The sequence below is a fragment of the Balearica regulorum genome, chromosome 1, assembly GCF_011004875.1.
Source record: "Balearica regulorum gibbericeps isolate bBalReg1 chromosome 1, bBalReg1.pri, whole genome shotgun sequence".
Taxonomy (NCBI): Eukaryota; Metazoa; Chordata; class Aves; order Gruiformes; family Gruidae; genus Balearica; species Balearica regulorum.
Window position 1 is genome coordinate 92,827,660 of NC_046184.1, and position 23,929 is coordinate 92,851,588.

Sequence of the window (23,929 nt, forward strand, 5' to 3'; positions counted from 1 at the left end):
AGTGTATTCACTCTTCCTTCTCCCAGCACGTAGTGCTATCATTTTTGGCTATATTAAATCATGGGGAAAACAGAAGAGTTTTGACAAGCTCCACCACACATAGGAAATAGGAGTGATATCCCCCCAAAGCTACCACGTTAAAGTGACCAGCAATCTACAGCCACTATGGAAAATGCCAAGGCGTTCCTGTTTCCATCATTGTTTAGCTCACAGTTCCCCTTTTAAGTGGTCCATTGGTCAAAGAGGTAACTCTGAATGCTACTCTGTGCCTCTGCGGTGCAGCTTAGCTACGGCTCTCTAAATCGAGGTGTCAAAGGACAGGAACATTTATTAAAGGTTTCCACTACAGAACAGGAGCTCTCACTTTTTGCAGCTTGAAACAACCCCTAGTCGCAACACAGAAGCAAGTGCAACCACAGCAGGGTTTGAGCAGGAAGAGCCTTCACAGGGGGGCTAGTGAAGGACGGGTGGGGGAAAGAAGGTGGTTCTCTTGTCACCAGAAACAGTACTGCCACTCAATTTTTTCCACTTATAGTCAGCCCCACCATGACGCCCCAAAAGTGAACACAAAAACTGACCACTGAATGACGATATATAAACTCTGTGAGAGGGGCCGACAATAAGCCACTTTCTCTGCCTTGGCAAAGAAGCCACCAGCAATGAAACTCCAACCTGCAGCAATCTTCGTCATCTTCTGGCTTGGCATCTTCACTGTGCACACGGTGAAAGGTAAGTTTACAACCCAAGAAGAAGACAGGAATTGCTCCACATTGCACTAGTGGTCTGATGAGCAGGATTCATTCTCAGCCAGAGCTGATTCGTAAGATAAAACTCGCAAGAAATCCAGATCAGAATCGCAAGAAAGGCAGCTTTACAGGAGATTTCATCTGATGTCCTGTCAATTAGTGGTTGGCTTCTGCATTAATACAAGGAGAGTTTCTGTGCATTATTCTTTCTCTTAAAATCATGAAATCTTAAAGACATAATGTCTTTTGATCTCACTGATGCCATATAGCAACAAGTTCTGTATGTTAATAACATTTTATCAAAAATATTTCTTTAATAAGATGTACTTTTTTATTAGATATATTACTTTTAAATGTATTTTTTATGTTATTTGTATTTAACTATATAGCCTTAATCCCTTTAATGTCTCTATTTTTAAAAGTTCTTCTGGTTCTGTATCGCATACTGCCTAGTTGCTAATTTCTAGCCAAATGTTTTGGAACAAATAGGCAAACTATGAACAAAATCTACAAGGGACTGCAATGGATTTATAGAATGTCTTCTCTCTCTTCCTGATTTCATACAATTTAACATCTTACTTGAGACCATTTATGAGCACTGAGATAAGCCACGTTTATTAGCCATGCTTTAAATAAGTTTGTCTACAGTGATGTTTAGGTCTGTGACTTTTGGATTAGGCTATGCGTACCATGTGAAAACATGAACACAACGCATAAGATTGTGTCATCTTATACACAATCAGGTTCATGCAAACGAGCGCATAAAAATCACAGAAAACGCTCATACGCAAGCCATATGCAAACCCACAAAAATATGCAAAGAGAAGCACACAGAAAAGGCATCTTCGCAAAACCACACCAAAACCAAACTGAGACCTGCTAAACATTCAGCAGATTATGTAGCTACACACTATGTCGACCTAGTGCCCCTAGAGCCAGATCAAACTGCATTCTCATATGTTGATTAACGCTACTGCTGTTCATCGCATCAACATGTGGCTTCATATCACACACTGCCAGTTCATAATGTCATTCTCCGGGTTCTATAATTTGTCAAAAATATCACCAAGTCTGAAAAAGCACACTGAGGTGGTGTGCAAGGGATAGACAAAGGATTAGAAAAAAGAATGATTAACAAACAAACAAAAAAACCCAGAACAAAACAAACCCATAAAAAGTGTAGTTATAGGTGCAGAGCAGTTTGGGTTTATTCCAAGGCTTAGAGGAGCTCTGCTGGTATTCCCTGCATGCATTCCCTAGAAATAGTTTAGTAGTAGAGAAAATATTTCCAGGACTAGTAAGGATTGCTTGACTATCTTTGAGCTCTTTACCGCCATATTTTGAAAACGAATCTGAGTAAGGCAGTAAGATACGTATTTGTAATAAATCATCAAAAAATATATCATGTTTACTCATGACTAAAGCAAGATTAGAAGAGATATTCCTTCAGGCAAACAAAATCTCAAGAATTAGCTGTTCTGCCAGTACCTGTGCACTGGCTATGCTACAGCTTCTCCAAAGGTTGATGCGTGTTTGCCTCAGCTATGCCAATTATTTCAAACAAAGAGAAGCTCACAGATTATGAGATTATGTGAAGCAGGTTTTATGTTTAGCAAGTTGTACCCGAACAGCACTCGGACTTTTCTCAAGCCGATTTCTCTACAGATTCTTTAAAAAGAAACCTCAGAATACAGCAGTGTTCTGTTTGTCCCCCTCATGCCTTCCCAAACTTGTCTTTGATGGGTGGGAGAAAACCAGAAACTAGCAAGCCAAGGCTTCCAGTAATGCATACATATACTCCATCTCACTTAAATGAGCTCCTGTTTTTAGTTATCATCATGTAAGGTAACAACTGCCCAAAGAATTTTAAACCGATATCGTGATCCTCTTTATTAATCACCAATGCATTTCCCTGAAAGGTATGAAAATGTTGGAGGAAAGCGAGGATTACATAACACTCCGTTGCCTATCAAACAAGGCTTATAGGAAGAGTACGCAAGTACTTAGTCTTCTGGCAGGTATAGCTCCCTTTCTTTCAACAATTGTTTTTTTAATGCTAGTTCTAGATGTCCAGTGTGAGACAAGTAGCCTTGCTTTCCTTTCCTTCACTGGGAAAGTAAAGGGAATTACTGATCCACATTCAGTTGACATTTGGAAATCCACCCAGTAAAGGTGCCGGTTCTAAGCACTACTCCGTATGGACGCTTATGTGCAGATGATGATACAGACTTAATTATAAATGATGCCAAATAACTTTTCTCTATGGAAGCAGCAATTCCCTAGGAGCAGAATAATTACACAATTGTTCAGGAGAACAGGTGAAGATTAATATATTAACTGAAACAGCAGTAACACTTTAGAGATGGTAGGATGCATCACAAAAGATATCTTAAGCTCTCTTGTATCACTGGTATTGTGGCTGTACATCCTGAGACACTCATGTTCTAACCACAACTAGAAATCTGCTGGAATTCATAATTTAGTATGTAATTATGGCTAAATATGAATATAGTATCAACTGCCTTTGTCATTTACCTGTTTTTTCCCTTCTAGGGAGCATCGTAAGTCAGTCCATGCACAAATCCAGTTGTGTAGAGCTGTCTACGCAGAGACTGAACATCCGAAATCTTGTCAACTATGAAAAGCAAGAATTTCCAACAAAGGCCATCATGTTAGTATCCAGAGCACAGTTCACTTTCAGACTTATCTATCCAAACACACTACCATCAAAAAGGGAAAGGGCATCAGAAGACACTTCATGGCCCAATTCACTAAATAATTTGGCTAGTTCAGGTCACCCTTCCAGTTCCCCCATGAAACTGTCACCTGGCAGCTGAGGAAATGAGGGGTGGACCCCAGAGAGCTAGGAGACGTGTGCTGCTCACAGACGCTGGCAGAAATATCACTGAGCAACCAGATCTTTTGTGCCCAGAAAGTGGGGAAAAAATCTCAGCAAGGGGTCAGGGTGGAGCAGTCAGAAGCCCAGTGCACTGAATTGAACCAAGGGGAAAGATCATGTGGAAAAGTTTGGGGTAACTCTGACTCCTGCTAGGAGCTGTATTTGGTCTTTTGATCTCACAAGCATGCATTTTTATCAAATCTGGGATCTGCTCCTGGGAGGTAAACGTACATCATGATTTCTTATAAAATCTCAGAATACCAGGTATATTCCTTTTTTTAAATATCAGAATATATGCACATGACCACATATGGTACATAAATACCTATGCCATAAATAGGAAACTAACGTTGCTGTTTTTCTAACTAACAACTACAAACTCCAGAACCTGATATGGTTTTACCACATTGTTCCCTGTGTTCTGTATAAGACCCAAGAACAGTAAACCTGTGTTTGGAGACTGGAATTTAATGGCTGCCTGGTTTGCTTTCTTTCTTCCTACAGGTTTATTGACGCAAGAGGTATCAAGACCTGCGTAAGCCCTGATCAGAAATGGGTACAGTTTGCTATAAAGAAAATAGACCAGAAACATACCACCAAAGGCAAATCTCCTAGACAAACACGTAAGGCCAACTAAACAGAATCATCATCAGTGCTGCACATTACAAGGAAGAAAACCTTAGTATCTGCTTTTAATTCCTACTTATTATTTGGCAATAAAATTTCTGAACAAACATGAACTCACCAGAATCTGTTCATCACTGGTTGAACGTCTGCTGACTTTTTCACTTTATAGCTGGACTCTGTTACACTGTTTATTTTCTGAAATGCTTGAAATATTTATTTACAACTGAATGTAGAGATCTTCTCATCCTTTCTGTCCTGACCAGTATGGTATTTAAAGGTGAATGACAGATAGTTTCACATACTGTAGGAAAGAGGATGACCTCCCACAGAACTGGATGAGTGCGGACCTCCATCTCAATGGAGGTCAGAATATTCTGCATTGAGTACTAGGTTTAAGAAGGTGCTGTATAATTTAATGGTTACTCATGCCTATATAATCTATAAGTAAATTAATCTCATGCTTCAGGCTATCACCTCATCAGTGCAATATTCAGAAGATGATCCTTAGGCCTTCTATTTTTATACACTGTATTGCATTATTAGCTCAGTCCACGATGATGTATGGATACTCTCACCAAGGGATGACCTGGAGTAGTTCAGGGTAACTCTATGAATGTAACCCTGTTCAGCCTTGTACCAGGGAAGACTTATCCTACCTATTGACTTCTGTGAAGTTACTTCAGTTTCACCCTTATACGAGACAAATCTGAAACAACTGTTTTACTTTTTCCTTTGCTGTTCTCTGAATGAGAAAGAACAAACCATGTCTGGAATCTGTATTTCATAAACTCATAGGAACTCCCTGCCCTAAAGAACTATGTATATGTAAATGTCTTATATTTTTAAAATTGATAAATTCTACTAATGGAAGGTTTTGAATTTTAATAAATTTACTATAAGCCTAGAATCAAATGGTATGTTTGTCTGTTTGTATGTAATGCAGATGGAGACTGCTGAAATGTGTACCAAGATGACAGCACAGATCTGAGAGCTTTCGGGCAGCTAGAGCTAACACTACTGCCAACTCACGACTCAGATTGTTCAAAAGCAATCTGATTCTGAGCCTTCTACACCACATTTCAGGTGTAAAGCCCGTATTTCAGACAATACCTCTTCAAAAGTTCAGGTACTTAAAAGTCAGAGTTCATACAACCCTAGAATAATCCTTACATTACCAGAAGCAGACATGGAAGAACTCTGGGAAGAGAGGAAAATGGCATTTGAGCAGCTGGAGGGACAGAGGAAAGGTATAGGCCAAGGGGCTGCAGGAATAAACTTGCTCTCATACTACCGCATGTATGTAGCCTGCACTGCTGCTAAAATACAGAGTTTCATCGCAAATAACCTCTCAGTGCTACAGCACTTCGAAACTACACTATAGAAATAAGATGATGTTACTCTAAAAGCCGGTCTTCACATTTCCCTGCTCTGGTCAAGTCTGCAGACAGAATTTGTCTCCAGTGGCCCACATTTTGCCATAGCTCAGTCCTCTGTAGGGAAATACATTTAGTTTTCACTATCCAGTTCAGGTTTGAAAGCAGTGCTACTGCTTGGACAGGGAAGAGAAGGATGACTGTACATGTCACACTACAGAACACTGCCTGTAGCCAAGGCAGGCTCCCGAGCCTCCATTATATGGACCAATGCTTCCTTACTGAGGTTCTTGATATCAACTATACTAGAAAAAAAACAGTCATTCCTACAAATTTGGTAAGGAGAGCTTTACGGGTAAAAAGAAATGTTGAGATAAGATGTTTCTGGAGTACAGCAATATATAAATTGATGTTCATTCATTTTGAACCAGCCATCTCAAGGCCCCAGTCCCTCATATTATAGACAACAGAAACACTTCTGTTCCCTTCAGCATCATCAGACTATCAGCAAGCTACAAAACCAGGTCACCTATAAAAGTATTTTTATGGTAAGCTCCCTCAGATGAATACCATCAGCTTCCACTGATAAAATTCATCCAGGACCAGAACTAACATGCTTTTGGCAGGCAGAATTTGAATACCTTTGCTCATACTCAGTAGTATCTTATCCTGGAATTAATCTTGCTGAAATGAATATAATTTTTTTTAATTAGGACTATCATAACCTGAGGATATATTAATTAACGATCACATAGCAATTAATATTTTATATCTGCTCATCCTCATCACAGTTCATAGCATGATTAATAATAATTTTTAAGAGTGAATCATCCTACTTAATAATTACATCTTGTTTGTTAGACCTTGCAAGATCTGTAACGATCCTTGTGCACTTCTTGGGAGTTAATTACTACGGGTGATCAGCGCTCTCAACCTCTCTTCCTACTCAGCCAGTAAACCACAGGGACTTCCATGTCCTTCCCTGACCATTCCTCACCCCAGTTCTTGCTGTGGTCCCAGTTGTGTGCTACTTTTGTCATCTCCAGCTGTGTATAATCTGGAAGCTTATCTGTAATGGCACTGCTCCTGCCTAGCACTTTTCCCCTGAGGCTCTCAAAATGCTTTAGAAAGAATGGAAAACATGATTAAACCTTTTGTGCACACACACACAAAAGGAAAGTGCAAAATGAAGAACTAGAGTGCTGCTGTTGTGTTGGAGGCAAGTAAGAACCACAGTCTTGGTCTCTCCAACATCCTTCGGAAACATCCCGCTTAGAAAAACAGGAAGTTAGGCTCCAAGGTACACTTGAAGGTCTGGGGCTGTGCTTGCACTGATGTCCTCCCTGCACCTGGCTGCCCACAATTTCTTCTCCAAGGGAGGCAGGGAGCTCACGGTGACTGCTTCCCTTCCTGCTCATCCTCTGCTAGATTGCAGCCTGTAATATGAACACTGATTTCCTTTGACTCCTTTTGTAAGATGTGTGCACCACTTTGCCAGAAAGAACCCTCCAAATACACATGGCAGAGCAGGGAGCAACAATATTTGAAAGAAGTCAACCATTTCTCTTCTGTCGCACACCATTCACACAGTTTCCAAAGGGACCGAAGAGATGCGCTGTGTTCACATCTTTAGCACAAGGGAAAGACAGCAGAGAGCACAGTGGGCAAACCCTCAACCTGTGTAAGTATTCACAGCTTCATTAACTTCAACAGAGGCAGGACAACTACCCACCTCTTTGCAGATGCTGGCTTTTTGCATTAAGAAAAAGTATACTTCCTGGACAATGACTTCATGTTGCTGCAGGTGTATTCTGTTCACTACACATTTATAATTAAGGAACTATGAAGCTAAGGGTTTACAATCACAATCAACTTTCCCAAACACTGTCACTACAACATTCAATCCCTAGCCCCCAGTGATGAGCTAGGATATTCCTTGATGAGTTTTTTTCCATGCCTTCTATCATTTGTGCTTTGCTTTACACTGGAGGTTTTCATCAGCTGACCACCTGTTTTAACAAATTGCTTAAGACCCTACATGGGAAGAAGAAGAGGGAGGAGGACCAGGTATCTGTGTACAAATATTAATGCATCAGTGATGCTATTTTGCCAAATATTGGTACATGACATGACAAGTAAGGCATATTAATTCAGCAAATACAAATATTTTCTTCTCTCATCCCTGTGCAACAATGCACCACATGGATTTTGGAAAGCTAAATCTTATATTTTAAATTGAAAACTAATTGATTTCAAACCCCAATAATTTGGGTTAAGTAACAGAAGACCATAATTCAGATTTTATGGGAAGCCAGTACAGGAGAAAGTGAGGGGAAAGGTAGGGGGGGTAACTAACAGGAAAGGAGTGACAGGGAGTTGTTTCAGGAGAAAGTGGTTTGAGGTAGCTGCCTAAGTCCTTAATAAGTCACAGTGTTTTAGCAGCTCACTTGCTCTCTTGAGTTATCCTCTCTGCTCTGTGGCATGTGCACTAGGGTAACTTTCTCATCCCCTTGGGGAAACAGAAGCTTAAAAGATGCACCGTAAACCTGGAAGCCCCAAGCTGTACTCTTCCACAAGCAAATTTTTAGGCAAACTGAAAACATCTGAAATTACTACACTGCAAGCGGTTGTCAGTGTAATTCAGAATATGAATTTTAGCTGGGCATTTGAGTTGGACAGCACGATAAAACTGTGTATAGTGCGCTCTATGATCAGCACCACCACTGCTGCACGCCCCAGGGAGCCCATCCACTCTCTAGGTCTGCCTAAGGCCCTTCCTGCAGCGATACCTGACCTGCTCTGAGGGCACCCTTCTGACTCCCCTTACCGCCTACCGCGATGCCTGTGCACTTACTGAGAGCTATTTCTGTCTGCCATTTCCCACCCCATGCTAACTTGAATTTTGGTTAGGAGATCTGAGAAAAAAGGGAACAGACCTGCCAGGACAACAACTACAGAGGCTGTCCAGAAGATTTAAAAAAAATATTCTGCTATCATGTCATGATTTACCTTCCCCCCATTTCAGCTGACAGTTAAAGGCAGCAGAGAGAGGGGAAATTGTGCAACAAAGAGCTAATGCCAAAGTACAGAAGAAAACCTATTTTACCTGATCCTTCTCACCCTCTAGCCTAGAAAATATTAAAACAACTGAACCAGGAGGTTAATATTGACAAAACCTAGTATTTTCATATTTGTACAATCTGCCTCTGTGTTTCTACATTCCCAACAGGAAAGGAAGTACTGCAAAAAACCCTCTTCTGCTAATAATTTCACTGTCATTAGAAGTAGGATACATCAGCCCACAAAAGACCCCCAACTTGAAAATGACTGGAGCAAACCATGAACACACTTTCCAGCACCTGATCTCCAGGTAGTTTGAGAAGCCTGTTGTATGAAACAGCAAATAACTATCCCAAAACCAAGTAGGGATTGCAATTTAAATGAACCTTCTAACTTTGTGAGGCTCATTTGAGACATTTCCAGAGCATGTGCTGGTTTCAAGGCCTCCTTATTGCCCCATCTCTGTTCCTTTAAAGAGACCACAGAAAATGGGGTTGCACAACAGGCCCTTTCCTGGAGAAGTTTTGTTTTTCCTTCCTGTCTGGCTGTGGCTTAGAATAGGAGAGTCTAGACCAAATTACTACGTGTTTGCTATGCAAAGAAAGAGGCCGGTCCTGTTACAAGACACAAGAAAAGGACTCCAAAAATACAACCTCATGTCCTGCTCTACTAATGACTTGATCACACAAAAACGAAGAGTGGCTATCACTTGATTTGGACTGATTATTACATATTATATTGATTATTTCTTGTATTAAGCCCTTAAAAACTGAAGAAAAAAGTTGCCTCAAAAGCTATTTAGAAATAGTGAAACCTGAAACAAATCTGACAACTTTTTCATTCCCTCTGGGTTTCGGAGACTTTTAGTTCCACACTGAGGTTACAATTTTCTCAAGAACCGTTAGGTGAAGAAGTGTTTATTGTAAGAGCAAGCACTAGGACCTGGAGTCTCCCTGAAAGATTGGCATTGGAGAGAGTGACAGTAAGGGTGCATAGATCTGTATGCATTCACGTGTTTGTGCATGCGAGTACATGTGCAAGACGAGGCTTCTGTAGGCTTCTCACTGGGGAAGATACCTGCTTGTTTCCTACCATCTGCTGCCTAATGTCCACCATGGTGCCAGCTCCTACCTGCCCGCTGCTCTGAGACCGTTAGAGAGTTACCCTGGTGCTCCCCAGTAGGACAACATTGACTCACAAAAAACATCAAGTGGTAATTGCCTAGTGTGTCTCTGTGGGGCTCCGTTACTAGCTCCAGTCTATCTCCAGGGTTGTCCTAACCCTGACTATAAACAAACCCTGAACAGCAATTGCCATGCTATGATTTGCTTATTCACCTGCTACTATCCTTTGGGTGCTTTTCATGAGGTGCTGGCCGGTTCAGGTTTGATTTAAGGCCCTTCTAGCATGAGCATCTCTCATGAGGGATACCGTGTCTGCTCAGGACCTGCTGTAACAATACTGATCAAGTTAAGCAACTAAATCAGCAAAATATTGCAGACCATTTCTAGATTTTTATTATGCTAGAAAAAGGTAAAGTGGCAGTTACTTACTGGATAAAATCAGTAATATGATTCTAAAAAACTTACTCTAAGGCATATGTTGTATGGGCTCAGATTTAACTTTTTAAATGAAAAAATATCCAATTGGAAAAAACTGATAGGGTGAACTTCACTTTTTAAACTCAGACTGGTTGATTCCTCCCTATTGTGACTACTTGTAGTGAATAAAAGTTCCAAGAATGTCTAGATTCAGTCTTTAAAACTACAGCCATAAGAAACCGTTATCATGCAGAGAAAATATTGGAAGAAGCTTTATGGTTACAGCTAAAGATTTTAGTAGAACTATAGCTAGGTGGTCTTTTCCATCTCAAAAAAAAAAACATTTAAAATATCTCAGGACTTCAGCTGATGGTCTAGAATTATATGAACATATCTGCAAACTCTTTAAAACATATGTTTTGCTTTGAAGCCCCACAAACTTCCCTGTGGCTGCCTACCGGAGCTCCTACTCAAAAGAGGAATTCACAAGGTGACTAGTGGCAATGGTTACGTTCTGCAGGTGAGAGAGTGTCTTCTGCACTTTCCCTCGGCCAGCCCAAGCACTTTGTGGTATCAACCTGGGCTCCCTGGAGGTCAGGAGAAAGCATTAAACTTTTGACAAGTTCCACCCCACAGAAGGAACGTGTGGTACCCCTTCCAGAGCTGCTTCTAAAGATACCATTGAGACACAGAATTCTACCTATGTACCCATTTCCCACTACTCCACTGCCTTTTTTGGCAGAACCAGGACCTGACAAGTGAACAACAGTACATAAACTCTGACAGGAGGCTCACATTAATCACTGTCTTCTCTGCCTTGACACAGAAGCCACCATGAACAAAACTGCACACTACAGCTATTCTGGTCATCTTTCGGCTTGATATCTTTGCTGTGTGCAAAGTGAGATGCAATTTTGCAAGCCAACAGGAAGGCAGGAATTTCCAGCCACACCGCACCAGCAGTCTGATGAGTCGAGGACTCATTCTCAGCCAGTCAATTCATGCAATCAAATCAGCAAGAAATCCTGTTGAAGGCAGCTACATCATAACTTGCCTACATGGTAGATTCATCTTAGTGGTGGGCTTTCACCTTAATGCAAGGAGAGTTTCTGTGCCCTAGAAATCTCTTATTTGTTCTCCTGTAACTATGAAATCTCAAAGCCATGTATGTGTATATATATATAAAAACATCTTTTAATCTCACTGATGCCTTATGGCAATGAGCTGCACGAGTTAATGACATTTTATGAAAATTCCTAAGTCACTTTCAGATACGGTCTTTCCTTTTTTGCTGTGCACACTTATATTTCACCTCTTATTTGCCCTTCTCTAATCTATATAGGTCTAATCTTTTAAAAGCCTCATTTATCAGTCTGTTAGCCTTCTGACAGTGGATCTTACCTTTTTGTTGGGTTCTTATCTTGCTGATAAGTATGTTATAGATACAAGGACAGTGGAAACAAAAACAGCAGTCAAGACAAAAGGGGTACAAGTGATTTATATAGTGAAGTCTTATTCCTGACTTCATACAGTTAAGACCTTAAGACCACTGTTGCCCGTTATTTACAGCAGTGATATAGCCTTGAATCCACAGACCATGCCTGCTGCTGAAGCTCTCACCTGGTATGCATAATTACAAAAGGAAGAAAAACTTTTGCATAGAATTGAGTGTGCAAAAATCACAGGTACAAACTGATCACATGTAGCCTCATGCAAACCCACCAAAATGCAAAGATTAAAGCACAAAAAAAACCCAAACCACATTCACAATACAAGGGAAAGCCAAAACTAAGGATGCCTCTGACTTTTTCCGTTAAGTGACCCATGCACACCCTGAGGTTACTGCCACTGTTTTTGCTGTTGCTTATTCTCAGTGATTTCATGGAGAGTAGTTCTATATCTGATCTTCCTTGTTTGCAGCATTATTAGTAGTTTTTCAGAGCCAAGTACTTCTGTTTTCTGGGAGGGATAATTTGCTATAAAACATTCCCATGTGGGAAGACACACATGCAGGAGAGTCTGAGCAAAAATACTCTGGGATTATTTTGTTGTTAAATACAAGAGATATGCAGAGGTAACAAGGCTTAGAGGAGTAACCAAGGTAGCTAACAGTTCTTCTGTTGACTAACGTGCTAAAGAACACGCCAAAAACAAAGTGAAAGAGAGACCAAAAAACCATGTTTGTAAGGATACTTTTCAAGGAATTTGCTGTTGGTTGTAAGGTGAGATTGGTTTATTTCCTAAAAAGCCACTGTTAAAGGCACAGCAGGTAGCCATATCTTTTATAAGGGAGAAGAATTGCAAGGAATAAAAAGAGGAGAGATGGATTGGTCCTGTCATGAAAAAAAGAAATGGAGAGAGAACAACAGGCAAGAATAGTAGTGGCAAAGGAGCGTGAGAGGCAAATAGAGAGAGAAAAGGCAAAAAAGGATCAGAAAAGTGAGTGACAGGAGATAAAGAGATAAATGGAATTACAGATGTGGACCTTAGTGCTCATGGCATTTCCTCATTTCTCTTAGAAGGATGGTTCCTGCAGCATGAGTTGAGAACATGCTTATAGATACTATGAGCTTCTTAGTAAGAGCTGCCCAGACTTGTAGGCTGTCATCTCCATCATAGCAAATCCTCAGTGTATTCCCTCTGCAGAACACACTTGTATGGGCAAGAGGAATAATGACTGGGATCACTATCACTTCACCAGCAGTCACTACGAAGCTGTTGGCCTTTTGACACTTACACTTCACTCTTTCCAAAACTGCATACCAGGGGAAGGAGGGGGTGGCTTCTATTTTTGGAAGCCTACCTTAAGACAAGTTAACTTTCATTTTTGGAGCTGCTATGCATACAGACTTTATAGGTGCTCTACAGTACTGGAAGCTGGCACCCAAAATGAAACCATTGCAGTTTATACATTTGGAGAAAACAGGAGCACAGTTTTCATCCTATGTAAACATTGATCTAACCCTTGGAGAACCTTTCAAGATTTCCCACTAATGGTACTTAGTGCTGCTCCACAAACATACCTATTTTCTAAGCACAGATGATGCTTTCTGCTAGATACTTCTATGTCTTAGCTTAGTAACTCTCACCAGCTGTTCACCAGCTATTTGGTGTATATGAGACTCCCCAGAGTGGTTCACAGTTGCAGGCAGCAAACCCACTGTTCATACATTCAGCATGAATATACTCATATATACTCTACTATACATAATTATATGCACGTACAATGTGTGAACAGTCAGTATTGCTGTCTGGTTTTGTATGGAACATGTGATGACAAATGAATTTAAAAGGTCTCTTTGTAACATTTACAGTGAATCTTGGGTTAGAAACCAGAAGCATAATGGCTGCCTGGCTTTGCTTCTCTTCTGCAGGTTCCTCACTACAGCAGACAACAAGATCTATGTGAGGACTGACCTCCAGTGGTACAAGATGCCATGGAAATATCAGACAAAAGGTCAAATAAAAGACCTTCCAGCAGACCTGCGAGCCCCATTCCTAACACACACAAAACAAGGTACGTTCCCAAACCCTGAGGCAGTCAGTCCAAAGACTACCTCCAAGAGCACATCTAGGACTGCATTTTTTCCAAAGACCATGCCCACTCCTGATACTCCTCCCAAGACCACATCACCTTCCAAATGCATTCATAAAGCTCCATTCTCTCCCAAGCCCACACTCTCTCCAAGCCCCAGATGCTTCCCCAAAGGTATCCTCTGGGCCACGATCTCTCCCAAACCAACTCTCAAGACCATGTCCATTCCTAAGACCATTCCTAAAGTTCTATCCACTCCTAAACATGTAGTCCCTCCCAAATGCGCTCTCAGAGCCACAGTCGTTCGTGAACCCACTCATAAGTGACAGTGCAAACCTACAGCAGGTGACTAAACATGGTACCAAACGTAGCAAGAAACAGCAAACTCACCACCTGCACCTTGAACTACTTGAAACTGCTACTCACTAGGCAGCAAGAAAGTCTTTGAACAAACATGGGCTCCATTCAACCCTGTATCTCTGCTTGTATTTTCTGGGAATTAACTACTATATGAGGTTAACAGCCATCCAGCTGTAAATACATCACATAATAGGAGAATGCATCTTTTGTACTGGCCATTGCTAGTTAGATGGAAGGAAGGAATTTGAGGTCTCTGAGCCTCCAGAGCCCTTTGAGTAAAATCCATGCTCACTGAATAAGCTAAAACAGCTCTTTGAAGCCACTGCATCATAGTATTTCATTCCAGCAAAGAATCCTGTTCATGCAGCTGAAGATGACATTTGGCAGTTGAGACTTTGCTGAAATTAAGAAGTCTCAGGTAAACCAAAACATTTTGCAAATTCATGTTCACCTTGGCAAACTATTGGGTTAAGAATATAAATACTAAATACCACAAAAATCCTGAAAGTTTTAACTGTTTCAACTGTGTATATTTGTATTTCATATCTAAATTTAAATTTTAAAATCAGATTTACATTTAAATTTTTAAATTATGTTTTTTATAATATATTTTATATATAATGTTTAATTTAAAAATATCTTTAAAAGCTTGAAAACTAAATAAATCACAAAGATTAATTTCCTGGAAAATGAATTAGGTTTGTTTTAATAAAGTTTGTGTTCTGGCTTAATTTGAGACCAGATGAGGAATGAGTACTCTTGCAAACCCTCCTAAATCCTGGCATTGATGCTAATATGGTGTGGGAGGAGGTACTAAACATATTAGTTGTTACAACTAAGGAAAGAGATGCAAGAGGTCTGAAATCTGGCTGAGGAACTGAGTAAGTTCCAGTAATTCACTTTACACTTATCTGTTACTAAATTAGTCCAGCTTAGCCCACAACGAATAATTACAGAGAGCATTTTAGAGGGTAAGTACAGAGATGGAGGTGATCAGATATCTGATGGTGACAGAAGTAGTGCTCTGATTCATTTTTAAAGCCACTTGACATTCACACATATGACAAAGTTGTGAACTGGCGAAAGGGAACTAATAAGAGAGGAAAATACATCAAATAGGGAAGTCACAATGAACAAAGCAATTGTTACATGAGGGTGGGTTGGGGGAAGGTCCAACAAAACCTCATTTTCACTCAGATAACTGGGGAAATTATCTTGCTTGCTTCAGTGTTCAGTGCAAGTGTCCTGATCCTTTCCATGCACTGCCCTCAATGAAAAACACAGACAACATCTTCATACAAGAGCAGGGAGAGGAGACAGAGGACACAGCTGCATGTTTGAATTCTTGCTTAATACAGTAAAGGATTATTTATGACTACCTACCACCTAGCCACCTGGTATACCTTTCAGCAAATGTTTAAGAGCTGCCCAGGGCATACACACAGCTGCTTTGAACTTGCTATAATATAATTAGCTCATCCCTTAGAGAACTCCGTAAACAAAGAAGAAAGGATACCCTTAAACCTAGGAAGCTTGCAATTCTAGTAGTCAATTAAAAGAAGTATTTAACAAATCAACTAACCTACAATTTTTTCCTTACAGCTTTGAAGAAGCTGCTAAATGAATTAAGATCCTCTGGGGAATATGAACTCCCTTCATATACAGAACAGCGTCAAAGGAGAGAGGGGAAGTCTGTTCTACTGTAGTCTAAGCACTCCCCCACCAGATAAAGACACCTGGAGCAGAGCATTACCATAGTTTGTGCAGCCTTATGCTGCAGTGAGTTTTTTCCCCTGTCCCTTCTACTATTTCAGATGAAGTTTTCCATGGACATAGTCCCTATCTACCTTCACTGTTTCATGATAAACAAAAAAACCTTATCTTGTACTTCAGCTGTTCCTTCCTTCAGCTCCCTTGTTCCAAGGACTTTGTGAAGCCTCCCTTTCTGTCTGGCTGCACCCACCGATCTCCTATCAGCTGGGGCTTGCTCTTGCTATCAACAGAGCAGTCCTCACAGGCAGCATTGAAGGGGGAGGGAGCCTGGAGAAAGCTTTCTAGAGTACAGTGAACATGAGCAAAACCACACATCTTCCAAGGCTCCTAACATCCTTAAAAATGCTACCAGACCCTCTTTTTAAGCTGTAGATCATATGCACAAATCATGCAGTCCTATTTATTTCTCTAATCATCATCTGTCCATTCAGCTGTGATTCTGGGGCACAATGAAGTCCTCCTGCCTATTCACTTGGTGTGATTTTTTCACTTGGCAAACACCAGTCACGGCTTCTTGCTCATTCCTGTGGCAGACAAATGTTGCTGGTGCTTTCGCAGTCAAGTGGTAAACAGATCCAGAAATACTCAGTCTAGCAGCACCATGCAATCACTATCCTTTTACTCAGGCGAAATTATTCCCTTTGATGCCAGCAGAAATTTAGCAGAATTCAGATGAAGGACTTGCAAAATTTGGCCCAGCAGGTTTAACTGACCAACTCATTGTTGCCTTAGCTGATTATTCCCATGGGAATTCTGTTCCCTGTTGCTTGACTGGGTTACTGTGCTGGAAAGTGCTTCCACACTTAAGAGCAGCTGATTCAGATCTGATGGAGGTGGGGGGAGAGCGGGAAGGTAGTGTGTCTTAGTGTGAGATTGTTCAGATCAACTAACCTTTAGCTCCTTTTCTCTGCCAAGTTCTCCCGTGGATTCATTCAGCACTGTATGAATGACTGCCTTTCTGCTTCTGCTCCTGGGTGGTACAGGCAACCACAATCACGCAGCCAAAGCCATCCTTCCAAGTCTCCAAATGCAGGCTGGTACAGTCAGAGAGGAGTCAGTGATCCTCCACATACAGCTAGGTAAGACAAGGCAGCAAAAGAACTGCCAAGAATGAAATAATACTGCATGAGACTGCATTTTTATATGAGCTGCTCCATCTCTCTTTCCTGGCCTCAGATCAAATCAGCTAGAATTACAGAGCTAACTAACCCAGTTATAAACCCATTCCAGACACGCAAAGGAATGTCTCCTTTTACTGTAGGCCAGATTCTTTGGTGTAAAATGGATGCCCTATTAACTTTCACCTTAGCTGACAGACATATTCCTGCAGTTTAATCTCACAGATTACAACCTTAACTGCTTAATCTCTTTTTGTTCTTAATTCTGAAAACACTTGTGGAACAAATTTTAAGTTAACAGGTTTCAAGAAAAAAATCCAAGCACCTAAATAGATGCCTGCAGACATACTCCATCACTTGAAATAGCTAGTGAAGCTCAGCCTTGCTAGGGGAAGAAGGGATGTGCGTTCAGGAGGCACAGTGACTATCTGGGTCTCCTCTGCATCCCAGAGGAAGCACTGTCACACAGTCCTTTCACAAGGGTCTCTACAAAGCCATTATTATGCCAGAGACAATTATCTAACTTTACCTGCTTAGCTGAGTGTAAGCAAAATTCTCCTTACTTACACAACCAGAAATGGTCCTTATGTCATCAAAAGTTTTCCACTGAAACAACAGTAGATCCCATACGCGATGTGATGAGTGTGTTGCGTGTTGATAATGAATGATTTAGACTTCAAGACTAAAGTCTAAGACTTTAGATGAGAGATCTAAATGATGAGAGAGAATCCTTACTAATAATTGAAACTATACGATCTACATCTGAAATCATGAAGAATTCTGTTTAGCAAGCCATGATGCATAGGATTTGGTGGCCAAGGGACTGATAATAGGCTAAAAAGACTGTACTACTCCCATGTCAGTGGTATGACTGTACCTTTAGTAGGTGAGTAGCAACAGGGAGTTGTAAAAACACCTGGCAGACTGTCCACCATGAAGGAAGTGCTTTTGGCCAGCTGATGGACAGCTATCCATGCCAGTACTTTTGGATCTCACTGGAAGGTCTGGACCTAACCAAGGCCCAGAACTGACTTCCCTACACCATCCCTCTCTGGATGAGCTGAGATACTGATGGCTCAGCTTTTCTATCCCTCATAAAACCCTCTGGGCACTTTCATAGCCCATAATTCACGTAGCAAGGATCTAGATTGTATAGATTGATCTCTGTTCTTGCTTCCTCTGCTGGTACCCATTAAACACAGCTGTAAATTCTGAGAAGGAAGACTAGTTTTGAAAGTGTTCAGGCTGGAACCACTCTGTGGAGAGAGGACATCAGGTTCTAGGCCTTTCAGTCTAGATTATCTCAATACCACCATATTCAGTTACAAAACCAAATTACTTTTCACACGGGGGATAGTCTCTGTGGTCACCAGCTTGTGACTAACAGGAAAAGCAGCCAAGGGCTGTAACAGTAAAGATGCCAATAGTGTTTCTATAGCAATCTTCACAATTCTTATCCCTTTTACAGCTGAGAAGGTGGGATGGTATATGCAAGGCTGGAAATTCAATCTGTGCTTACTTTGTGAGTGTCATGCACTTTCCCAGCTAAGCTCAGGTGACTGGAAACATAATGGTCTCTCCTTTCTAAACCAGACGATGAGCCTCAGGGAGAGACCAAGCTTACAAAGTAAATAGGATGCTTTCTGCTGAGCAGAGAGGTCTTATTTTGAAATATTCATTTCAGCTATTTGCCAGAGGCAGATAAGCCTCTTCTCCATGTTTATTTATGTAATCAATGCTAAGATGAGCTTATTATTCCCTCATTTTCAATTCAAGTCAGTCAGTGTTTTTCTTCATAGCCTTATGTTACCCATTGTTTAGCAGAATAAAATTGAAGAATTTTGTCATAACAATATTCCTTTGCTATGAGTTCTGGTACAATAGACCTCTATTACTGTTATTTTGCACCTAGAGTATCTTTCACCCAAAGCATCTCTAAGCAAATGAAGCCTTACAAATGCTTGTGAAGTAAATGCAGTGGCTTACTTCTTCCACACAAACGCACAAAGAATTAATGAGCACTGGAATTCAGTAGCTGTGTGAACTGTTCTCTAGCAACACTCTTCAATTCAGAATGCAGAGATACATGCTAAGGACCTGCTGCTGAGCTGGGGAACACTGGCAGAGCTGTCAAAGTCAGTCTAACAGAGATCAGCACACTGACTTGAAGTTGCACTGTTCCAAAACTGTAATTACAGCTTGACGCATCTTTCCTAACAAAGAAAACTGCGATCCCCTAAGATAAAAATTCAGTACAGACATGTCGCAGATCACAGAATTACAGAATGGTTTGGGTTGGAAGGGACCTTAAAGATCATCTAGTTCCAACCCCTGTGCTACAGGCAGGGACCTGCTCCACTAGACCACGTTGCCCAAAGCCTCATCCAACCTGGTCTTAAACACTGCCAGGGAGGAGGCATCCACAACCTCTCTGGGCAACCTGTTCCAGTGCCTCACCACCCTCACAGTAAAGAATTTCTTTCTAACATCTAATCTAAATCGACCCTCTTTCAGCTTAAACCCATTACCCCTTGTCCTGTCACTACACTCCCTCATAAACAGTCCCTCTCCAGCTTTCCTGTAGGCTCCTTCAAGTACTGGTAAGCCGCAATTAGATCTCCCCGGAGCCACCTTTTCTCCAGGCTGAACAATCCCAACTTTCTCAGCCTGTCCTCACAGGAGAGGTGCTCCAGCCCTCCGATCAGCTTCGTGGCCCTCCTCTGGACTCGCTCCAACAGCTCCATGTCTCTGCTGTACTGAGGCCCCCAGAGCTGGATGCAGTACTCCAGGTGGGGTCTCACCAGAGCGGAGTAGAGGGGCAGGATCACCTCCCTCGACCTGCTGGTCACACCTCTTTGGATGCAGCCCAGGACACAGTTGGCTTGTGAAGCGCACACTGCTGGCTCATGTTGAGCTTGTCTTCAATCAATATCCCCAAGTCTTTCTTCTCCTCAGGGCTGCTCTCAGTCTGTTCTCTGCCCAGCCTGTATTTGTGCTTGGGACTGCACCGACCCACGTGCAGGACCTTGCCCTTGGCCTTGTTGAACTTCATGCGGTTCGCACAGGCCCACCTCTCCAGCCTGTCAAGGTCCCTCTGGATGGCATCCCTTCCCTTCAGCGTGTTGATCCCACCACACAGCTTGGTGTTGTCGGCAAACTTGCTGAGGGTGCACTCGATCCCACTGTCCATGCTGCTGACAAAGATGTTGAACAGTGCCGGTGCTAGTACCGACCCCTGAGGAACACCACTCGTCACTGTTCTCCACTTGGACATTGAGCCATTAACCATAACTCTGAGTGCAACCATCCAGCCAATAAAAGTTCCAAAGAGCTTTTCTTGTTTCATTGCCTGGTTCCTTCCTACTAGCCAAACAGGCTCTCAATAGACTCCACAAGGACTCCAACAGGCTTCCACAGGACTCCCTGAAGCTCAGACTGCCCCAAGAGTTTAATAGGAGACCACACAGCACTTGGAGCTCACTAGGACATGCTGCAACAAGGACAGAGGAAGTGCTGACAACTGTACCTTAAATCTGGTTTCTCAGAGCTTCTGTTACCCCTGCGCTATGGGGCCAGCAGGGAAGAGAGTGACTCTTCAAGGCATCTGTGTTTCTGGCTCAGCAGATCATGCATGAGTTGAATGTGGCCTGGCCCCAGGACAGCCCATGTGTTCTGTCATTCTCTTGGAGCAGTACACTTTGAAAACCCACAGTTTCAGATAATAAAGGCTTTAGGGTCCCTGGCATCAGGGAAGCAGGTATCATAGCATTGTTCCAAAGCAAGTGCATGCTAGCTACGCAGACACTTTGTTAGGAGCCCAAAAGCCCAAAGAACCCTTGCTCAAGGCAGCATGAGCATGATTTACCAAATCCACTCTCTGTACCAAGGGATAACAGCTATCCCTAAATTTTTGGCAGTAACAGACCTAAGAATAAAGCATAAGTCTTCATTCCAAGTCATTCCTGAGTCTTAGAAAATGCTCCAATCTGCCAGGCTCTTGTCTTTATTATTGCTTTATATAACAATCCATCTAATTAAAAATATCTTAAGTACTACACAAGAATTTCAAGTAGTCTAAATCGTCAGTTGCTTACCTACTATTTAGTGGGTTCTCTAAACATATGTCAAAGCTCAGTCATCTCCAGAAAAGATCTTCGGAGGAGAGGCCTCTAATCTGCCTGTAATGCAAGAATTTTCTTATTTCAGTCCATACACACATCAGTTTTATGTATTTTTAATACAATTTTGTATGTACATCCACATCAGAGAACAGAAATAGTTCCTAAATTGAAAAAAAAAAAAAAAAAACCACCATATGAACAAACCTACATGTAGCATTAAGAAGAAAGCAGAAAGTTAGTTTGACTGTATGAGACTGACAATGGAGCTGATTCTCCATTGTTCTGTCCTTTGGTTCATTACACTCCTGAAAAGAGAGTGAATGCTGTAGGTAGAATTGAGGTTCCATGTAAATTGGTCAAAATGGTCCTGATTCAGTGGTGTCTAACACTCAGTTTGAACTAGAACTGACTTGGGGGGAGGGGGGACACATGACTTTAAGCAAGGGAAGTTTTCTTCAGAACTGTTTACTAATAGATTTTAGCCCTGTATGTCAGTGATTAATTTTTTTTTTTCCAACTTCAAAATTCAGAAGGAAAAAACTGACAAAAATGTGATACATTGTCTTTTTTCATTAGGTCAATGTTGCACTCACTAAATATGCAGATCACCTCCAGCCAGGGTGGCTAAACACTTTTTCTTTTATTTTTGTTTCTAAGGTGGCAAGCCTAACGGAAATCCCTGACTTAAAGAATGCTTTCAGAAGCTGTAAAGTGTTACAGCAAGTCCTACTACATTGTTTATGTAGAGAACTCAAACAAATATTGCCAAGTATATAACAAAATTCCTTACACCACTGAAGTACCTCTCCTATCTCTGTCCTTATATATGTACTTTCAGAAACTGAACATCCTTTCTCATGTAACCAAAAGGCAACTGAAAACACTGATAAATGGTGGCTCCAAAAAAAGGCATCAGCTCCATCCCCAGTGAAGGCAGTGTTTTTAGAATGACAGCTATTTCTGAAAAACAATTTGAAATAAATTGTGTATTAGACAGATACACACTATCTAGACAGAAACATAGATGATTTGTTTTAGAAGAGTTTTCAGAAATAACCAGCACTGTTTCAACCTCCTCCTCATTTTATATAAATAGCTACAGACACATTTTACATGCATTCATATATACAGGGTAAGATTCTTACACAAAGGGGAACAGCAGCCTCCTGATAACCATAAACCAGCCCACAATATGTACCTATACAATAGGTCTATCATTAAATACAGATTTAGCTAGCCAAGAGCCCTGAGTTTGACATTCCAGCTTAACTTTCCAAAAAGGAGTAGAATGGGCTGCTCAGCTGCACAGTGATTATCAGGCTTTTTATCCTGAGCATTTCCAGTCAGTAGGCAAGGGTGTTTCCCCTTAACAGTTTATTTCCGGTTCACAAGACAGTCTGTTCTTCTGTGACTTATTTTAAAGCCCTGTCAGCAGATTCCTCAGGCTCTGAAATCTGAAGGTTAGTCCCTCCAACCTTCCCAGATGCAGCAGATGTTCATTGAAAGCTTTTATCATCCTATGATGATAAAAGCCTATTAAAAAATGCAGATATTTTTCCACTATTAAAATGGGGTTTAGAGCCTTTAATGGGATAAAAAAAAAAAAAACAACTCAGCACCAAGTCACAGTGCTGATTTGGTACCTTCCCTTTGACAAACCTCTGGCTTATACTGGAGACCAGCATATCTCTTCAATCTCCTGAAAGGCAATCTCATTTTCTCTTACAGGAGCTCAGCTTGTCCTCTGCTGGTGCTGTGATGCTGCAAGTATGACTATATCCCAGTATTAGTTTTTTATCTGTCCCTAGTTCTCTCCTGGCAACTGTCCCTTTCCTCAAGCAGAGCTAGCTAAGTGGCAAGCAGCTCTGAGGATGGATCTACACACCTACACAAAACCCCACAGGAAACAGGCTGTGTCTGTGTGAACACAAGGTGAGCCTTGTGATGATGTAGGAAGAAGGGACTTGTGATTGCTTTCACCTTGGTTTTCCCACCGCACCTTCTGTTTCAAGCTGGTGCTGCTGTCCCATTTATTTCTGCTGCTTTCCCTATCACCTTCTTTTTAGTTATTCCTATTTCATATAAGCTCCCATCTTTCTTATTTTTAGATTCGTCTCGTCCCACACTGTGCTTTGCCCAAGGCAAAAGCAAACATATAAACAAATCTTACAGCCAAACTCTGGACTCCTTTCTTAGTTTTCACTGCTCAGCCCTTCAAAGTCCCTGTGCTTCACAGGCCGGTCCAGCTTTCCTGTGCAAGGCAGTGTGGTGTTGAGAACAGATAAACCAGGAGGAAGGATGAGGAGGAGGAAGATGTAGAGTGGGAGCTTGAGCCTTCTCACCAGCACTGCTCAAAGCACAGGGCAGGAAGGGGCACTCGGCTCCCCTCAAGCTCTCCAAACCACCCTGTAGCTGGATTCAGCACCAAAGTCCTGTTTGTCTCCAGCAGCCAACACACCCCTGGACAACGTGCCTTCCCCCTTGCCTCTAAGGGATCAAGACAGGCCTGTTGCACTTCTTGTCGAAGCAACAGGCAGAAATCCTTCTGTGCTGCAGGAACACTTGACCTAAAAAGCAAGTTACATTAGGTAACATAACTCCCTGCAAGGTAGCATGGCCTCCAGTAAGCTGGGAAGGGCACGGACATGCACACTGCCAGGAGCAGCAGGTGTGAGCCAAAAGGTAAACCCAGCCCTCTAAAGAGTATGCCTAAAAGTTGGGCACCCCTGATCTCAGACTTCAGCCATGTGTAAACTGGTTTGTCTGTATTAAAGCA

General features: G+C 41.6%; 1 protein-coding gene across 1 annotated transcript; it reads left to right on the plus strand.

Annotated features, from left to right (window-relative positions):
* Positions 1–550: 550 nt before the first annotated feature.
* On the plus strand, positions 551–5,168 carry LOC104642103 (lymphotactin). Its single transcript, XM_010310964.2, has 3 exons — positions 551–729; positions 3,300–3,417; positions 4,150–5,168. The coding sequence occupies exons 1-3, from the start codon at positions 660–662 to the stop codon at positions 4,280–4,282; spliced, it is 321 nt and encodes a 106-aa protein (XP_010309266.2). The 5' UTR covers positions 551–659; the 3' UTR covers positions 4,283–5,168.
* The last annotated feature ends 18,761 nt before the right edge of the window (positions 5,169–23,929 follow it).